The sequence below is a fragment of the Stenella coeruleoalba genome, assembly GCF_951394435.1.
Source record: "Stenella coeruleoalba genome assembly, chromosome: 3".
NCBI classification, from domain to species: Eukaryota; Metazoa; Chordata; class Mammalia; order Artiodactyla; family Delphinidae; genus Stenella; species Stenella coeruleoalba.
This window is the reverse complement of record NC_137148.1, coordinates 173,550,020-173,568,631: the sequence shown is the minus strand read 5'-3', so window position 1 is coordinate 173,568,631 and position 18,612 is coordinate 173,550,020. Positions and strand designations below refer to the sequence as shown.

General features: G+C 62.4%; 1 protein-coding gene across 1 annotated transcript; it reads left to right on the top strand.

Moving 5' to 3' along the window:
• Positions 1-264: 264 nt before the first annotated feature.
• Positions 265-17,857, top strand: ABCA7 (ATP binding cassette subfamily A member 7). Its single transcript, XM_079918724.1, is given in 54 exon segments — positions 265-480; positions 483-518; positions 707-756; positions 760-875; positions 933-1,074; positions 1,216-1,269; positions 1,569-1,649; positions 1,879-2,035; positions 2,038-2,067; positions 2,152-2,254; positions 2,256-2,266; positions 2,519-2,658; positions 2,848-2,999; positions 3,001-3,007; positions 3,148-3,332; positions 3,833-3,994; positions 4,336-4,601; positions 4,698-4,918; positions 5,010-5,211; positions 5,495-5,530; positions 5,533-5,599; positions 5,827-6,003; positions 6,368-6,499; positions 6,600-6,754; positions 6,928-7,065; positions 7,244-7,428; positions 7,709-7,807; positions 8,108-8,299; positions 8,558-8,618; positions 8,984-9,162; positions 9,384-9,508; positions 9,591-9,689; positions 9,866-10,153; positions 10,393-10,425; positions 10,539-10,716; positions 10,802-10,971; positions 11,342-11,419; positions 11,421-11,439; positions 11,673-11,788; positions 12,070-12,214; positions 12,307-12,430; positions 13,165-13,294; positions 13,366-13,486; positions 13,561-13,623; positions 14,904-15,010; positions 15,233-15,351; positions 15,354-15,373; positions 15,959-16,093; positions 16,175-16,181; positions 16,184-16,256; positions 16,550-16,675; positions 17,146-17,386; positions 17,488-17,496; positions 17,500-17,857. Coding segments are annotated over 54 exon segments (6,378 nt in total). The 5' UTR covers positions 265-299; the 3' UTR covers positions 17,635-17,857.
• The last annotated feature ends 755 nt before the right edge of the window (positions 17,858-18,612 follow it).

The following is an 18,612-nucleotide window of genomic DNA, read 5'->3' as shown; positions in this document are numbered from 1 at the left end:
TCCACCACCTGCAGGATTAATTGATCGCCTTTGGGCCCCCAGCTGCAGCCCTGGGCCCCTCAACCAATGAGATGCGAGGATGGATTCGGGCAGGGCTCCCATTGGCTTACTCCGCCCCTCTGGGGAGACAGGAGCCCCTTTAATTAGCGTGGACTGTTTGCTCGGCTCTAAGCAGAGCTTCCAGGAATAGAAGAGCGATAGAGAGATGATGAGGTTCAGAGAGGAACGGGGAGTTGCCCGCAGCCGCACAGTACGTCTTCAGCCTGACCCCTCAGTCCTGTCTCCCGTCCATTCCCACCATGGCCTCCTGGACGCAGCTGATGCTGCTGCTTTGGAAGAATTGCCTGTACCGCAGGAGGCAGCCGGTAATGTCTGGTCGGGTGGGCCAGGGAGGGGCGGCCCGGGCGCCCCCCACGGTTCCCCACTCCCCCCCGCCTGTTCTGCCCCCGCCGTTGCAGCTCTTGGTGGAGCTGATGTGGCCGCACGCCATTCCCACCCCCAACTTGGGCAGCATGAATGTAAGCCTCCCAACGTCCAGCACTTTGGGGTTAGGGTTAGCAGTGGTCACCCCGTGCACAGGGGCCCCAGGGAGAGTCCGGAGCACAGGCCGGGCACCCGAATCATGGCTGAGAGGGGGCACTCTGTCGCCGGGGCTGTCATCACGCTGGGGACTCAGACGAGAAGCCCACGTCCGGCGTCCCCGCAGGCCATTTCCCCAACAAGCCGCTGCCGTCAGCGGGTACCGTCCCTGGACTCTAGGGCCTCATCTGCAACATGAGCAACACCTGTTTCCCACGGCCCATGCTCACCGAGGAGCCTGGCGTCCTCAGCACCTTCAGGACTCCCTGTAAGCCAGCGGCAGCGGGGGCGGCCGGGTGTGTGTGGGTGGAGGGCCGCCCAGCCACCGCCTCCCGCCCTCTCTCTGTCCCCAGGGTCTCCCGGCTCCTGGCAGATGCCCACACTGTCCTGGGGGGCCCCAGGGCCCACAGGATGCTGGCTAGCCTGAGGCAGCTGATGCCTACGCTGAGGGCTGCACGTGGAGCAGGTGAGAAGGCAGGGCCCATGGCAGGCAGGGCGGGGCTGGGCTCTGAGCACGCGCCTGCCTCCACTTGCTGGGCTGTGAAGCACGGGGTGGGGCGTGTCTCGGTTTAAGCTTTGCCTAACCCTGGGCTTCTGTGCTTTACTCCCTCAGCCTGGGCTCAGCTGAGTGACTAGCCCAAGGAGGGACCGTCCCTGGCCACGGAGCTGCTGGGGACACTGATGCAAGGGGTGAGGTGGGGCAGGGCAAGGCCAGCTGGAGCCCTGGACGCTGTTCTCGTGGAGTCCCGCCCTGCCCCTCGTGGGCCGGCCTCCAGGCCTTTGCCTGGGCCCTCCTTGGTGCCTGGGAGGGCCTGAGATACTCCAGCCCTGAGACATTGAACAAGCCCATTTGCCTCTAGCAGCCTCAGTTTCCCTGTTTGTAAAATGGGGCCTATGATAGTATGGACCCCCTGGGAACTTGGCAAGGTACTGGACCCCTGGTGAGACAGCAGTGAACGTCGTTGTCACCTTGTCATCTTTCTCCCCAGGAATCCCTGGCGTTTGTGCTGGGCCAGGCCCAGGATTCCTTAGACAGCCTTGTGGAAGCAGCAGAAGACCTGGCCCAGGAGGTAAGAGGCCCGCACAGTCTCTACCCCAGCCAGGAAATTGGGTGGGCTGCCTGGAAGGGGAGGTGACAGGGCAGCCCCAGGCACCTATCTTTGGTAGGTTTTGGGGGGCACTTGGGCAGAAAGAGAGGGAGAGGGTGCTCCTGGCGGAGTCCCTTGCCCTGGTTAAGGCTTGGCGGTAGGACCACGTGGAAGGGAAGCCTGCCCGGGCCCTCTGGTGACCCGTCTCCAGCTCCTGGCGCCACCTGGCCTGGTGGAGCTGTGGGCACTGCTGTGGAGACCCCAAGGGCCAGGTGGCCCCCTGGAGGCGGTGGCAGAAGCCCTGTGCAGTGCCGGGGGCCCAGCAAGCCGGTATGAGGCCAGTGACCTGAAGGAGCTGGTGTGGCAGGAGCGGCACGGGCCCTGCCACACCACAGCCTGAGTGGCTGAGCTGGCGTCCCAGCCGGGGAGGTGGGGCCAGGACGTGGGCGGGCGCAGGGCCTCATGGTGCACCCCTCGGCGCTAGGCTCCACCCGCGCTGAGCTGGTGGGGGCCCTGGACGCCCACCCCCTGTCCCACCGGCTCTGGAGGCGCCTGAAGCCGCTGGTCCTGGGGAAAGTAGTGTTCAGCTCACGGCCCAGGTGACGGTGGGAGGGGTCCCACGTCCCGGCCTCAGACCAGGGCGGGGAGGGCCAGGCCAGAGGGAGGGCCCTGACCAGGAGGTGGGCGGCCCCTGGGCTGGGTCCGGGAAGCGGGGTCTAGAAGGGGTAAGAGTTTGCCAGGTTACAGACAGCGCTCAGAGGCACAGGATGGAGCAGAGGGGGGGAAGCAGGAGGGGTGGGCAGGGGTCCTCAGAGGAGGGGAAGGGTCGTGAACAGGCAAGGCCGGCATAGACCTCGGCGCCCGCCTCCTGCAGGTGAACCAAACCTTCCAGGGGCTGGCGCTGTTGAAGGGCATCCAGGAGGTGTGGGAGCTGCTGGGCGCCCCGCTCTTGAACTTCGCGAACGACAGCGCCGGCGTCGCACGGCTGCAGGTGGGGCCAGGACGCCGGGCAGCAGAGTCATGCCCTGCTGAGGATTTGAGCAAAAGGGCAGGGCCTTCTGGGCAAGGGTGTGGAGCTGGGAAGTGGTATCCACGGTGAGCTCCGGCCGCAGGGATGGGAAGAGGGGTGACAGGCCCTGAATGCCCGAAACAGACTCCCACCTTCCCCGACACCCCCCAGAGGCTCCTGCAGGTCACAGGAAGAAGGCAGCCAGGAGCTGGAGGCCAGGACCGGGGAGAGGCTCTTCGTGCCTTTCTGAACCCCCGAAGTGGTGGCTGCAGCTGGCATGAGGCCCATGCTGATATGGGACACCTGGTGGGCACACTGGGCCGTGATGGAGGTGAGGGGCCTCCCACCTGGGGAAATCTCTCTGAGGGGAGGGGCAGCCCTGCTGTGGGACTCCTAGGAGGAAACGCGGCTCCACCCTCAGGTCCAGAGGAGGACCCTGGGACCTCGGACCCACGCCCAAGCCCCTCCCAGTGCGTGACTCTGGACGAGCTGGAGGCTGCGCCCTCAGAGGCTGCCCTGGTGGAGCGGGCCCTGGAGCTGCTCTCCGAGCCCGAGGACTTCCCGGACTCTTCGCAGTCCCCAGGCCCTGGCCATGTGCGCATCAAGATCCGCATGGACATCGATGACGTCACAAGAGCCAATAAGATCAGGGACAGGTGGGGGGCCTTGTGGGGCGGGGCCGAGGGAATGGGGATGCCAGGGAGCATCCCACCTACCATAGACCTTGGTAGGTGGAGCCCAAGACTCCTTAGACCAACTGGGGCCTGCGGTGGGTGGAGCCTATGGTGTGAGGGGCGCGGCCAAGGGCTTGGCAGACGCGGGCTCAACCCTCGGCTTCTGGGATAAGATTAGAGCGCTTGGGGCTCCCCTGATGGCGCAGTGGTTGAGAGTCCGCCTGCCGATGCAGGGGACACGGGTTCGTGCCCCGGTCCGGTAAGATCCCACATGCCGCGGAGCTGCTGGGCCCGTGAGCCATGGCTGCTGAGCCTGCTCTGCAACGGGAGAAGCCACAACAGTGAGAGGCCCACGTACAGAAAAAAAAAAAAAAAAAAAAAAGCGCTTGGCAGGTGGGGCTACGTGCATAATTGAGGAGGCAGGTGAGGGCGGAACTAAAGTTGTGATGGGCAGGTCCCAGCCACTCCCATACTCGCCTCAGATTTTGGGACCCCGGTGCGGCTGCTGACGCGCTGGTGTGGGGTAGCTTCGTGTACCTGCAGGACCTGCTGGAGCGCGCAGCCCTGCGCGTGCTCACTGGAGCCGCGCCCCGCGCCGGCCTCTACCTGCAGCAGATGCCCTACACGTGCTACGTGGACGACGCGTGAGCGCCCCCTCCTCACTCATTCACTCAGATGCCAGATCCCGGGTCTCGGGGTGCGGCCTGGGTTCCGTTTGGAATATTCACGCAGTCAAGGCTGAGAACTACAGTTTAGAGGGACCACTCTCCGTGACTTGTAGCGGGAGGAGGAGGGATTCCTGAGGGTCGGGGGTCTCCGGGGTGGCCTAACAGCCAGAACCCTGAGGCGCCATCAAGGGTCTGATGATAAGGGAGGACAAATGTCCCCGGCTGGCCTCACCTTGGGATCCCAGTGCGCGCACCCTCGTGCCAGATGGGGGCAGCGCGGCGTCTCCGGCCTCCACCCCAGCTGCCCACTGCCCCAGGTTCCTGCGCGTGCTGAGCCGGTCACTGCCGCTCTTCCTGATGCTGGCCTGGATCTATTCGGTGGCGCTGACCGCGAAGGCTGTGGTGCGTGAGAAGGAGACGAGGCTGTGCTGCACGATGTGCGCCATGGGGCTCAGTGGCGCCGTGCTTTGGCTGGGCTGGTTCCTCAGCTGTCTCGGGCCCTTCCTTCTCAGCACCGCGTTGCTCGTGCTGGTGCTCAAGGTGGGCGCACCCCGGCCTTCCCGGCTCCAGAATGGGTGCGCGTGTACGCGGGAGGGTAACAGGCAGGGGGCGCCTCGCGGGGTTGCGCGTCCCTGGGCGAATCCGTGCGCTCCCTCCAGCTGCCTTTGCCTCCCTGCAGTCGGGGACATCCTCCCCTACAGCCACGCGGTGGTGCCCTTCCCGTTCTTGGCGGCTTTCAAGGTGGCCACGGTGGTCCAGAGCTTCTTTCTGAGCGCCTGCTTCTCCCGAGCCAACCTGGCAGCCGCCTGCGGGGGCCTCGCCTACTTCGTGCTCTATCTGCCCTACGTGCTGTGCGTGCCCTGGCGGGACCAACTGCCCGTGGGCGGCCGTGTGGCCGCGGTGAGAGCCGGGTCGGGTGGGGTGCGGGGGTGCAAGGCACCCTTAGCTGCCCTTGCTTTCCACCCACCTACCTACCTGCCCCAACCCGCAGAGCCTTCTGTTGCCCGTGGCCTTCGGCTTCGGCTGCGAGAGCCTGGCACTGCTGGAGGAGCAGGGCGAGGGCGCGCAGTGGCACAACGTGGGCACTGGGCCTATAGCCGATGTCTTCAGCCTGGCCCAGGTCTCGGGTCTTCTGCTGCTCGACGCTGCGCTCTACGGCCTCGCCACTTGGTACCTGGAGGCTGTGTGCCCAGGTGGGCCGTAAGAGGTGCACAGGCGCCAGGGAGGCTGGGCTGAGGGGCGGGGCCCAGGATGGGGCGGGGCTTAGGGGTCTGGAAGCCGGAGGTGAGAGGGTGGGGATTCCTGGCACCTGAGCACTTGCGCACAGGTGGCTGCGTTTGAGGGATGGTTTGGGGCGGGTGGGCGGGGCTTCCTGATTACTTCCTACCTGGATGCCCTAATCCCAGGGGTATGGCCAGCAGCCGGCACACACTAGGGGAATGGGCTCAAGCGGTAACTGAGTACCACTCCCCACAGGCGAGTACGGGATCCCCGAACCGTGGAACGTTCCCTTCGGAGGAGCTACTGGTTTGGGCCTCAGACCTCCAAGTGCCCAGCCCCCTGCCCCACAGGACCCCAAGGGTGAGGCCCGACAGACCTTAGCAGCCACTTCCCTGTCTGGATTCCCAGGCCCCCCCAAAGCCCAGGTTCCCGCGGATCCCAATCCTCTGGACACCCCTAGTTCTCCAGGCCCCCTGAGGCTCCCCTAACTCCTACAGAACCCTGCCCCACAAGTCCCCGACTCCACAGACCAGCTTGAACAGCCCCCAGGACCCCGGGGGCTCCCATGGCTGAGTCTGCCCTCCTTCCCCAATGCTGGTGGAAGAGGCGCCCCCTGGCCTGATTCCAGGAGTCTCCATACGGAGCCTGGAAAAGCGCTTTCCTGGTAACCCACAGCCGGCCCTGCACGGGCTCAGCCTGGACTTCTACCAGGGCCTCATCACCGCCTTCCTGGGCCACAATGGGGCTGGCAAGACGACCACTCTGTGAGCAGCCGTCGCTCCCCTCCCCCCCAGTTCCTCTCTCCCCGCCCCCCAGGGCCTCAGCTTGCACACCTGTTCAAGGGGAAGGACATCTGGGGTCAGAAGGTCCCTGTCTGTACAGTGAGGGCAGGACACCCCCCTCCCCAGTTCACTTTGGGTCCCCCCCGCAAGTTCACTTTGGATACACAATAGGTAGGCGATAAGTATATTCTCTGAGCCTCACTTTCCCTCCCCTGTAAAATGGGAACATAATACTCCTTCGGTCTGGGCATACAGTAGGTGCCCTATATATGCTGGTGCCTCTTCTCTGAGAACCTCAGTTTCCCCCTCTGAAGGAGCAGCTGCTCTGCGATCCCTGCACCCCCAGGTCCATCCTAACCGGCCTCTTCCCACCCACTGCTGGCTCCGCCTGTGTCCTGGGCCACGATGTCCGATCCAACATGGCAGCCATCCGGCCCCACCTGGGAGTCTGCCCACAGTACAGTGTGCTGTTTGACATGTGCGTCTCAGTGGGTCTGGGGCATGGCAATGGGGGGCTGGATGCTCTCTGGGCCCCTGCCCACCATGGTAGCCACCCTGTCTTTTGCCCATGGCCACAGGCTGACCGTGGATGAGCACGTCTGGTTCTATGGGCGGTTAAAGAGTCTGAGTGCAGCTGCCGTGGGCCCCGAGCAGGACCGTCTGATGCAGGATGTGGGACTGGTCCCCAAGCGGCATGCACAGACTCGCCACCTCTCTGGGGAGGAGCCTTTGGGTCTGCAGAGATGAGGATGGGGAGGGGGCTAGGGCTTTATCCTGAGGATGGGGGGATGTCAGAGGAGACAGGAACTGAGGTCCAGGTGGGTAGGGAGAGGCGCAGGAAGAAGGGAGGTAGCCCTGCCCAAGCCTGTGGGTCCTGTTGAGATCCCAACCCCTGTCCCAACCCAGGTGGGATTCAGTGGAAGCTTTCAGTGGCCATTGCCTTTGTGGGTGGCTCCCAAGTCGTTATCTTGGATGAGCCCACAGCTGGTGTGGACCCTGCTTCCCGTCGAGGCATTCGGGAGCTGCTGCTCAAATACCAGGATGGTAAGAATTGAGGGTGGCCTGAGGTTCCCCTGGATTCTGCTTGAGAGACCAGAAGATGTTTCTGACAAAGAGGTGTTGGGGGATGGGGTTTTGAGGGATGAGTAGGAGTTCACTGCATGGGGCAGAGACCACAGCTTCGGCAGCCTGATGGCGTGAGTGGGTTGGGTCCCATGCCCAGATCGCACATTGATCCTCTCCACCCACCACCTGGATGAGGCAGAGCTGTTGGGAGATCGTGTGGCAGTGGTGGCGGGCGGCCGCTTGTGCTGCTGTGGCTCCCCGCTCTTCCTGTGGTGTCATTTGGTCTCCAGATACTACCTGACACTGGTGAAGTGTCCCCCAGCCCTGGCCACCAGCAAAAAGGTGAGGGCTGGGCTTCCCTGGTGGCGCAGTGGTGGAGAGTCCGCCTGCCGATGCAGGGGACACGGGTTCGTGCCCCGGTCTGGGAAGATCCCACATGCCGTGGAGCGGCTGGGCCCGTGAGCCATGGCCGCTGAGCCTGCGCGTCCGGAGCCTGTGCTCCACAACGGGAGAGGCCACAGCGGTGAGAGGCCCGCGTACCGCAAAAAAAAAAAAAAAAAGTGAGGGCTGGAGCTGACCTCCATCCACTGTCTCTCAAGGCTCTGGCCAGCCCTGCCCGCAGGGTGACACTGACTTGAAGGACAACATGGATCCTGGGCAGGAAAGGGAGCCAGGCAGCCAGGCCAGCACTGCCGGTGAGGGCCGGGGTGGGAGAGCCAGAGTGAGGGGCTGTTGGGTGACAGTGGCTTGGTTCAGGGCAACAGGGCTTCACAACCCCGGGCTTGACTCCTGACACCAGGCTGAGCCCACACATGGACCTACTCCTGGACTCTGACCCTGGGTGGACTCTGGCTCTGACCCCGGGTCAAGTCCTGCCCTTGGGTACCTAATCCTGACGTCCTCTGCCCTCAGGGACAGGTCCCTCATGGGTCACCCAAGCCCCTTCTCCAGGGGGGCAGGGATGGGGGGGTGGGGCAGGAGCCACGGCTGCCCACGCCTCCAGGGCCCCTGACATGCTCAGCTGCTGGCCCTGGTGCAGAGCCACGTGCCCGGGGCACGGCTGGTCAAAGAGCTGCCACACGAGCTGGTGCTGGCGCTGCCCTACCAGTGTGCCCTGGACAGTAGCTTCGCTGAGCTCTTCTGCGAGCTGGACCAGCGGTTGGGGAAGCTGGGACTGGCCGGCTTCGGGATCTCCGACACCAGCCTGGAGGAGGTGTGGCTCCTGGGGGAGGTGTGGGGGTGCCAGGAGGAGGGCTGCCTGGAGGAGGTGGTGCTTGGAAGGATGAAGAGGCAGACGTCTGCCTATTGACAGCTGGGTGTCCCAGGGTGGAGTCGGCACACACAGAAGCCTGGAGACTCAGGGGCCCTCCGGGAGGCCTGGGGACCCCCAGTGTATGAGGGGTGGTGGCTCCCAAGTCCCCCTCCCTCCCCTGTGTCCCCAGGCTCTGAGCGCCCTGCTTCGTCTCCCCAGATCTTCCTGAAGGTGGTGGAGGACTGTGCTGTGGACACAGGCCCAGGGGGTGCGGCCGTAGGTCTCTGTCTTGATCCCTCAACCTGGTCCAGAGTTGGACCTGACTTTAGACCAAGTCCCCATCCCTGGCTGACGTGGCCCAAGGCATAGCCCTGACCTCCACCCCTGATTCCTGACCCCTCCACTGTGAACCTTGACGTTAGCCCAGACCCCAGGCTGAACACTAACCCTGACCCTGAACCTGACCCCAACACTGGTAACTCCACAGATGGTAGGCCCAGGCAGCACCCGTGCTCAGGCATTGCTCATCTGGACACGACTGCAAGGCTGCAGATTCTGCTAGAGGAATCAGCCCTGGAGAATGGGGGGGCTGGGTGAGTTGTCCCCACCCGGCCCTGTGGCCCCTCCTGGTCCCCGGGGCATGAGCACTGACCCTCCTATCCCTCACAGCGGGATCTGCCCCCGAGACACAGGCCTTGCAGAGCTCTGGGCCAGACGCCGCAGGCTGTGTACATGGCTGGGTGCTGGCCCACCAGCAGCTCCGGGCCTTGCTTCTCAAGCGCTTCCTGCTTGCCTGCTGCAGCCGCTGTGGCCTGTTCGCACAGGTGAGGGGGGCCAGGCACGAGGGAGGGCGTGTGGGGGACCCTGAGTGCCTGTTCTCCACTCTGTGACCTAATTCAACAGCCTAATCCCAGGTGTATCCCCTACTCTGAACACTTTTTGAGAGCACTGGGGAGCTATGGATGGTTCTAGAGCGGGATCAGGGAAGGGTGCAGGCAAGCTTGGAGGGCAGACCAGGAGGGCAGCTGATGGGCTGGTCCTTCAGATTGTGCTGCCTGCCCTCTTCGTGGGCTTGGCACTGGTGTTCAGCCTCATCATGCCTCCTTTCGGATACTACCCAGCTCTGCAGCTCAGTCCCAGCATGTATGGCTCCCAAGTGTCCTTCTTCAGGTGAGTGCAGAGGAGAGGGGCCTGGTGGTGGGAGCGCCAGGAGCCTGTGGGTACAGCCCTGACTTGCGCCCCCTTTGCGCAGCGAGGATGCCCCAGGGGACCCTGAATGTGCCTGCCTGCTCGAGGTGCTGCTGGAAGAGGCCGGATTGGAGGAGGCTTACCTGAAAAATAACTCCAACAGGTGAGGGCCCGCCAGCCTGGACCTTTCTCCTCTCTGGTCTCAGTTTCCCTATCTGGGCTCTGGCCAGTGGGCCTCAGGTGCCTCGGGTATCCCCCATGCCTGCTTGGGAGCTGGGCGCCCCCACATTCCAGGAACCCTGGAAGCCGGGTGCCCCAGCCCTGCACCCACCCCCGCAGGGCACCTGAGTGCACACAGCCTGCCGTCTGCCAGTTCTCGGTGCCCGAGGTTCCTGCAGATGTGGCTAAGGTCCTGGCCAGCGGCAACTGGACTCCGGAGTCTCCGTCCCCTGCCTGCCAGTGCAGCCAGCCTGGTGCCCACCGCCTGCTGCCCAACTGCCCTGCTGTGGCCGGCTGCCCCCCGCCTCCCCAGGCACCGACCAGCTCGGGCAAAGTGGTCCAGGACCTAACAGGCTGGAAACTGTCTGACTTCCTGGTCAAGACCTACCCACGCCTGGTGCGCCAAGGGTGAGCACTGCCCTGGACTTGGCGTGCCCGGCCGTAGCAGGGTCCTCAGGTGGAGGAAGTGTTCTGTTCCTGGGGGAGGTTGGGGAGAGGGTGATGTCCAGCCTGGGGTTCCCAGCTGGGGCTTCCTAGGAGCCTTCCATACCTCATCATTTCTATTTATCTCACCCAACTCAACTCCCCAGAATCTCTCTGTCTCTGTCTCACTCATCTTTTTGTCTGTGTGTTTGTCTCTATCACAGCCTGAAGACCAAGAAGTGGGTGAACGAAGTCAGGTGAGGAGTGTCCTCTGCCTGGGCTCCATTCCTGTGCCCTCTGCCTGCCTGCTGGGAGACCTGCCACCCCATCCTCCCCGACCCTCAGCTGCCCCTCCTCCACTGCCTCACAGGTATGGGGGCTTCTCCCTGGGGGGCCAAGACCCGGGCCTGCCCTCGGGGCTTGAGTTGGGCCGCTCTGTGGAGGAGCTGCGGGCACTGCTGAACCCCCAACTGGGAGGGGCCCTCGACCACATCCTGAACAACCTCACAGTATGGGCTCTTGGTCTGGACATTCAGGATGGCTTCAAGGTGGGAACTGGGAGTGGTGGGCTGGCGCTGCTGGGCGTAGGTCTGACCCCCGCACGCTGACCCCTTGGCCCTGACCCTACCACAGATCTGGTTCAACAACAAGGGCTGGCATGCCGTGGTGGCCTTTGTCAACCGAGCCAACAACGCTCTCCTACTTGCCCGCCTGCCGCCAAGCCCCGCCCACCGTGCCCACAGCATCACCACGCTCAATCACCCCCTGAACCTCACCAAGGAGCAGCTGTCTGAGGCCACGCTGTGAGTCCCCCAGCTCTGTGTATCCCCCCAGCATCCGTTGGTTTCTCTGTTGTTTGGGGCGATGGGAGTTGGATTTACGCTCTGCTACGCTCTTGCTGTGTAAATGGGGAACAGGAACTGCTCCTCTCCACTCCCTAGGCCAGGGTAATGGGACATCATCAGGCTCCATGGGCTCCAGTCTCCTCCAGCTGCCCGCACATTCTCATCACATCAACTTTTATTCTACTAGAGACCTGGAAAACCTCTCCCTGCCTAATGACCCGAAATGGCTCAAGCCATCTCCCCCATCCATACCCAGCCCTGAGGACCTCTGTCCCATCAGTGGTGTGCACAGTTCCCCTCTGAACAGCTCACGTACCCTCGCCCCCAGAATGGCCTCCTCAGTGGACGTGCTTGTCTCCATCTGTGTGGTCTTCGCCATGTCCTTTGTCCCGGCCAGCTTCACCCTTGAACTTTCTCTGGGACATGGTGCGGGGACTGCCTGGAGGGGTGGGGGCCCCGCCACCACTTGCCACTGTCCCTTCTGGCCCTTTCTGGGCAGGGACTTGTCTAGGATGGCCCAAGTAAAGTCTTGGGGATTGTGGGAGACCTCATGTCCTGCTACCCAAAGCACAGGGAGGAGGTCAGGGTGGGGCACAGTGCCGAGGGTGCCAGTTCCCACCCCTGCACACCGAGGGGGGAAACTGCCACCTCCGATGCAGTGTAACTACTTGGTGCCAGTGTCCATCGTGGTGCTCATCTTTCTGGCCTTCCAGCAGAGGGCGTACGTGGCCTCTGCCAACCTGCCTGCCCTCCTGTTATTGCTACTACTGTATGAGTGAGGCCCCTAGCCCTTCAGGGCTTGTTCTTACTGACCCCCCCCAACACTGTGGAGGGAGATGGGGCTCTGTAGCAGCTCCTAAGGAGAGGGTATGGAGCTCTGAAGTGACCCCAAGTGTGATCTAATTCAGTGGTGTGCCGAGGTGGCCTTAAAAGCTCATCTTGGCTTGATTCGCGTTATAAGGGCCTAAAACACAGAAGTAGGAAGGGAGATCTGTATTACTTTTAGGGCTGCTCAGCCCCTGTCTGGCAGTAACAGTGGCTCCTGTTACCCCTCAGCTGGTCCATCACACCGCTCACGTACCCACCCTCCTCCTTCTTCTCCATGCCCAGCATGGCCTACATGGTGCTCACCTGCATCAACCTCTTTATCGGCATCAACGGCAGCATGGCCACCTTTGTGCTCGAGCTCTTCTCTGATCAGGTGGGACCCGACAAGGTTGGGCCTCGGGCTGGGGTTGGACTGGGCATCGGCCTTGGCCCCTTACCCACCTCCTTCTTCCTGCCCCTGAGTAGAAGTTACAGGAGGTGAGCTGGATCCTGAAGTGGGTCTTCCTTATCTTTCCTCGCTTCTGCCTGGGCTGGGCGCTCATTGACATGGTGAGGAACCAGGCCATGGCTGACGCTTTTGAGCGCTTGGGTGAGAACTTCCCTCCAGGTGGGGAAGTGCCAGATGAGAGTCAATTCTATAGGGTAGGGACAAACAGTAGCCCCCAGGAAGAGACCTGGAGGTCTTAGGTGGCCCCCAAGGGCTTGAAGGCCAAGTTAGACGTACAGCAAAGCAGCCATAAAAATCTAATTCCATTTGGTCACATCGTAAAAGGTCTAAGGCTCTAAATAAGGGAGGTGGTGATACTGCTGTTTTCTTTTTCTTTTCTTTTTTTCTTATATATATGTTTTAATAGATTAATTTAATTTATTTATTGGCTGCGTTGGGTCTTCAGTGCTGCGCGAGGGCTTTCTCTAGTTGCGGCGAGCGGGGGCTACTCTTCGTTGCAGTGCGCGGGCTTCTCACTGTGGTGGCTTCTCTTGTTGCGGAGCACGGGCTGTAGGTGCACGGGCTCAGCCGTTGTGACTCACGAGCTCCAGAGCGCAGGCTCAGTAGTTGTGGCACATGGGCCTCATTGCTCTGCGGCATGTGGGATCTTCCCGGACTAGGGCTCAAACCCATGTCGTCTGCATTGGCAGGTGGATTCTTAACCACTGCGGCACCAGGGAAGCCCCGATGCTGCTGTTTTCCATGCCAATTAGACCCCAGTTGAGTGGCCTATTCAGCTTGGTCCTTTCCGTTAAGAACCCAGGGTGACCTGAATGGGGAGAGGCCCAGAAACCAAACCCCTAAAATGACCCAATCCCTCCTTCATGTCCTCACAGGAGATGGGCAGTTCCAGTCACCCCTGCGCTGGGAGGTTGTCAGCAAGAACCTTTTGGCCATGTTGATACAGGGGCCCATCTTCCTCCTCTTTACACTCCTGCTGCAGCACCACAACTGCCTCCTGCCACAGTCAGTGGGGACCACGGAGGGTGGTAGGGGCTGGGATCTGGCTTTGGGCCCACTCATGTCTCTGTCCTCAGACCCAAGCTGAGGCTGCTGCCTGCCCTGGGAGAGGAGGATGAGGATGTGGCCCGTGAGCGGGGGCGGGTGGTACAAGGAGCCACCGAGAGGGACGTGTTGGTGCTGAGGGACCTGACCAAGGTGGGTGCAGAGTGCTGGGTTGGGTGGCTCCCACTGGCCCACCCACCTTTCTCACGGACCTGCATCCCTCCCAGGTGTGCCCTGGGCAGAGGACACTGGCTGTCGACCTCCTGTGTCTTGGGATCTCCCCTGGTGAGGTAAGTCCAGGGTGGAGGTCCTGGTGCAGGGGTGAGAGGCTGCCCTACTGTGCACCCAGTGCTCTGTACTGTTTGTGCCTACCTCCTTCTACTGAACACCTACTGTGAGCCTGTTTCCCTTTATTGAGCACCTACTGTGCACTTTTGTTTGTTTGTTTGTTTTTTGCGGTACGCGGGCCTCTCACTGTTGTGGCCTCTCCTGTTGTGGAGCACAGGCTCCGGACGCGCAGGCTCAGCGGCCATGGCTCACGGGCCCAGCCGCTCTGCAGCATGTGGGATCTTCCCGGACTGGGGCATGAACCCGTGTCTCCTGCATCGGCAGGCGGACTCTCAACCACTGCGCCACCAGGGAAGCCCTGCACTTTTATTGAGTACCTACTGCCTGCCAATATCTGAAGTCCTATTCTGAGCCAGCGAATCTCATTAAGCACCTACTGCATGCTTACATTTATTGATCCCTACTGTGTGCAATAAGGTATGAATAAGATCCTAGTGAGGACGGATTTATTATTGAGCATCTATTGGGCTCCCATACATAGGCCTGCTACCTTAATCAAGCACCTATACTATGTGCTAGCACTTATTGAGTACCAGTTGCATATACTAAAGCATTATTGAGCCCCCCTGTGTGTACCAAAAGTGTGTGGAACATCACCTTTGTGATGATCAACTTTTATCAAGTTAACAGCATTTGTTGAGCCCCTACTATATATGTGTCAAGCACTTGCTAACAACCAGTATTTAGTAGGCACGTGCTTTGTACCAGTTCACATTCAAGCAATTGCTTTGTGCAAACTTTTCTGCTGTGGGCCGTTTACTGGCCACCTGCTAGGGGCTGGCACATACCTGTGCACATGTGTGGTGTGTTAGTGTCGTCGTCACTCTTTAGCAAGTGCCTACTGTGTGCAGCCAACCTCTCCACTGTGGGCTGACTGCACACCCAGCATGAATTCTCAGCAGGTGCCATTGCCATCAGGTACCCACTGCACGGCAGGAAACATTCTGAAATCTCCTGCCTCGATATTTATGGAGCACTGGCTGTGTGTGACCTTTATAGGATACGTACTGCGTGCCAGGATTGATCAAACACATGCTGTGTGCCAACCAGAATTCCTGCTGTGTGACAGCTGTATGCCTACCCACACACCCCAGTATCTGCCCCAGGGGTCCCTTTGTCCACAGCCCTCCACGTGGAAACTGAGTAACCCACCCCCAGAAATCAGAGATGCTGGGACAAGTGTCCAGGCCTCTGTGAGTACCGTCTCTGGGTGTACCCACAGTGTTTTGGGCTGCTGGGCGTGAACGGAGCGGGGAAAACGTCCACGTTCCACATGGTGACTGGGGACACGGTGCCCAGCGGGGGCGAGGTGGTGCTGGCAGGCCATAGGTGAGGGGCTCTGGAGCCTTTGTTCCTCCCCACCCCCGCCTTTGCATGCACGGATCGGGTGGGGCTTGAGTCCCTGACCCCCACACCTCTGCAGGGTTGACTTGGCCCTGAGACACCTTCTGTCCCTTACCAGGGTGGGTGGGCGGGCCCTGAGACCCCTGCTTGCCCCCAGTATGGCCGGGGCCCAGCTAGTTCCTGAAGTTCTCTGTTCCCCATCCCCAGCGTGGCTCGGAAACCGGCCGTAGCTTACTGCCGCATGGGCTACTGCCCTCAGTTGGATGCCATCTTCGAGCTGCTGACCGGCCGCGAGCACCTGGAGCTGTTTGCACGCCTGCGCTGTGTCTCGAGGCCCAGGTTGCCCAGGTGACACTCCCCACAACCAACCCCTCGGTCTCCGCCCCCAACCCCGCCCCTGGACCGTAGCCTACCCTGGTGCTCCTTGGCCACACCCTGAGCCCAGGTCTACCCACGCTTGGTCCTCTGGCCCCGCCCCTGCCCTCCCCCAGCTCCTACATACTCACTTGGGTCTACCTCCCTTTCCCACTGTCCTCCCTGCTTAGGGACCCGCCCCTTCCCTCCTTGACCCTTCTGGCTATGGCCCCGCCTACTCACTTCCTGCTTAGGGCTTCCTGGTGGCTTCCTGCCCTGGGCCAGGTCCCGCCTCTCCCTTACTCTGGCCCCGCCCTCAGGTAGCAGTCCTGCCCCTGTACTCGCTCTGGCCCCACCCTCTTTAGTTACCTTCCACCCCCTTCCTCGCCCTAGCCCCTCCCACTCACCCTGCTCCCCCATGCTCACTCTGCCCCCCCTCATTCTGGCCCTCCTCCTCACTCTGGCCCCCCATTCTCTGACCCCCGCTATCCTGGCCCCCCTGCTCACTCTGGTCCCCCTACTCTGACCTGGTCCCCCCCCCAATGCTCACTCTGCTCCTCCCACTTCGTCCCGCCACAGACAGCAAGCTCGGGCCTGGGGCGCCTGGGCCTCCCTCAATGTGCGGACAGCCCCGTGGGCACCTACAGCCGGGGCAACAAGCGGAAACTGGCGACAGCCGTGGCTCTGGTGGGGGATCCAGCTGTGGTCTCTCTGGTATGTGAGGGGGAGGGGAGGGGGCGTGTGCGCAGAGTAGGGGCGGGGCGGGGCCCCGCTTAAGCATCTCCCTGCTCCCAGGACGAGCCACCACTGGCACGGACCCTGGCGCACGGCGTTTTCTCTCGAACAGCCTTCTGGCCGTGGTGCCCACCTCACACATGTGGGCCCTGAACCGGACGGCTGGGTCTGCGGGTCCAGGTGTTCCATCCTGGCGAGAAAGGTGGACTAGGCCCGAGCTAGAGGCTATCAGAGCACAGGGTCACAGGGGATGGCATGGTCCTCGCTTGGGGGAGGGTGCCAGGCCTGAGTGGGAGAACACACGGAGGTGGTACCCGGCCCAGGGAACAGAGCAGTCTGGGCCTGACAGGAAGTGTTCAGAGCACAGGGTGGTCCAGAGCTGGAGGATGAGGGTCCCCAGCAGGAGCAGCCCAGTGCCCGGCACCGCCCGTCCAGGCCTGGCCAGAGCTCACGGCTCCGGGCTCCCACAGCATGGGGGAGAGAGGCGCTCTGCACGCACCTGGCCATCATGGTGAACGGGCGGTTCCGCTGCCTGGTCAGCACGCAGCACCTCCAGGGCCGGTGAGTGGGGTGAGGCTTCAAGGCCTGGGTGCGGGCAGATCCGGGTGGGGGTGTAGGTGGGGCCGGAGGGGAGATCAAGCGGGGCCAGGTTGGCTCTCAGCGGGGAAGAGACAAGCATCATGGACTGTCCAGGATGAGAGGGGTGATGAGGTCTGATGGCTGAGGGTGGGTCCATGGGCGGAGACACAAGAAGGTCTGCAAGTGGGTGTGGCCCAGAGGTTGGACTGGGGCGTGGCATTGCATGGGCGGGGCCTGGGAGAAGCAGGGTTAGAGAAGGGATGAGCATGTAGGAAGGGTGAGGACGAGCAGGGGTTGGGGTCAGGTGTGTTGGGCAGGGGGTCAACAGGAGCCAGGTATAGGGGTGGGGCTAGGAGAGAGCTGGAGGGTGGTGTGGGTGGGTCTTAGGGAAGAGCGGGCTGCGGGACTCCACCCCACCCCACCCCACCCCACCCCACCCTACCCTACCCTAGGTTCGGGGCTGGCCACACGCTGACCCTGCGGGTGTCCGAGTCTCAGTCCGAGTCGGTGGCAGCCTTCGTGGCAGCCACGTTCCCGGGGGCCGAGCTGCGGGAGGTGCGCGGTGGCCGCCTGCGCTTCCAGCTGCCTCCGGGAGCGCGCTGCGCCTTGGGGCACCTCTTTGGAGAGCTGGCGGCACGTGGCGCAGAGCATGGTGTGGAGGACTTCTCTGTGAGCCAGACCACGCTGGAGGAGGTGACCTCAGCGCCAGGACGGGGCTGGTGGTAAAGGTGGGGCTGGGGGCCAGACCCTTCAGCTGACCTCCCTTCCTGTTTCCTTGGGCTGCCCAGCACTAGGTATTCCTGTAACTCTCCAAGGATCAGGGGAAGGAGGAGGACGAGAAGGACGCAGAAGTGGGGGCGGACCCTGTGCCAGGCCCACAGAACCCCAGACTCATCACCCAGTTCCTCGAGGACCACAGCATGGCCGGGACGGTGCTCTGAGCCTCCCTCTCCTCCGTGGAGCTGGTGGGGGGCCCTGGGAGTGACCAAGGCAGGGCAGAGGGGTTGGAGCCGGGACCCAGGCTCCCTGAGGGGTTGCTGCCCTGGAGGGAATGCAGAGAAGTCATGGTGTGAAGCCCTCCGCACGTGTGTCCATGCGTCAGGCTGCATGCTTGTCCAAAAATGGCTCTCCATGTCTGGATATCGGGCCTGGCACCCGAGTGTGTGCAGGAGTTAGTCTGTGGAGACAGATGCAATCTCTAGGGGGCAGGTGAGAGTCCAGCTGCGGCCGACTGGACTCCCAGCTCTGAAGCCCTCTGTGGTGGGCTGTGGCGTGTCTCTCTGCAGGTTTGCCCTTCATAAGAGCCTGGACAATGGTCCCGGGGCCCCTGAGTGCCCACGTGGTTCTGGCGTCTGAGGGCGGTACCTGTGAGTGGCTGGTCGTGAAATGGGCCTGCGGTCAGGGCTCAGGAATGTCTGGGGCAGCTGGAGGAGCCCAGCAGGGGCGACCCAGACCTCAGGCCTCCCGACCAGGTCAGAAGCCCACCAGCCGGCCCTCGCTGCCTGCTCCTGGTCTCCAGAGCAATGAGTGGTGGGCAGAGGTTCCTTAAGGGGCTTCTGGGAGGGGTCTGTGGATGGACTCGGGCCTGGAGAGTCGGGTTTGCCATGAGGGGCTGTGGCCTGCATGCCCCGTGCCCAGAGATCACACCTGAGGTCAGTGGGGGCCAGTGTTGGGACTCTGGAGGGGTGGGGGAGGAAGATCTGGGGAGGGGAGAAGGCTCAGACTGGGGGGCTCGAAGAGAAGAGGTGGTCATGGGGGGAGGGGGCAGGAAGCTGTACACACCGCCAGCGCTCCAGATCGGGGAGCCCCACCAGGGAAGGGAGGAGGCGGCGTGGTGGCCTCAGAAGTGTTAGCAGCCCTGCTGCTGGCCAGCTGTCCCGTGGTCGTGGTCGGTGCATGTCCCCGGAATGTAGAATGGG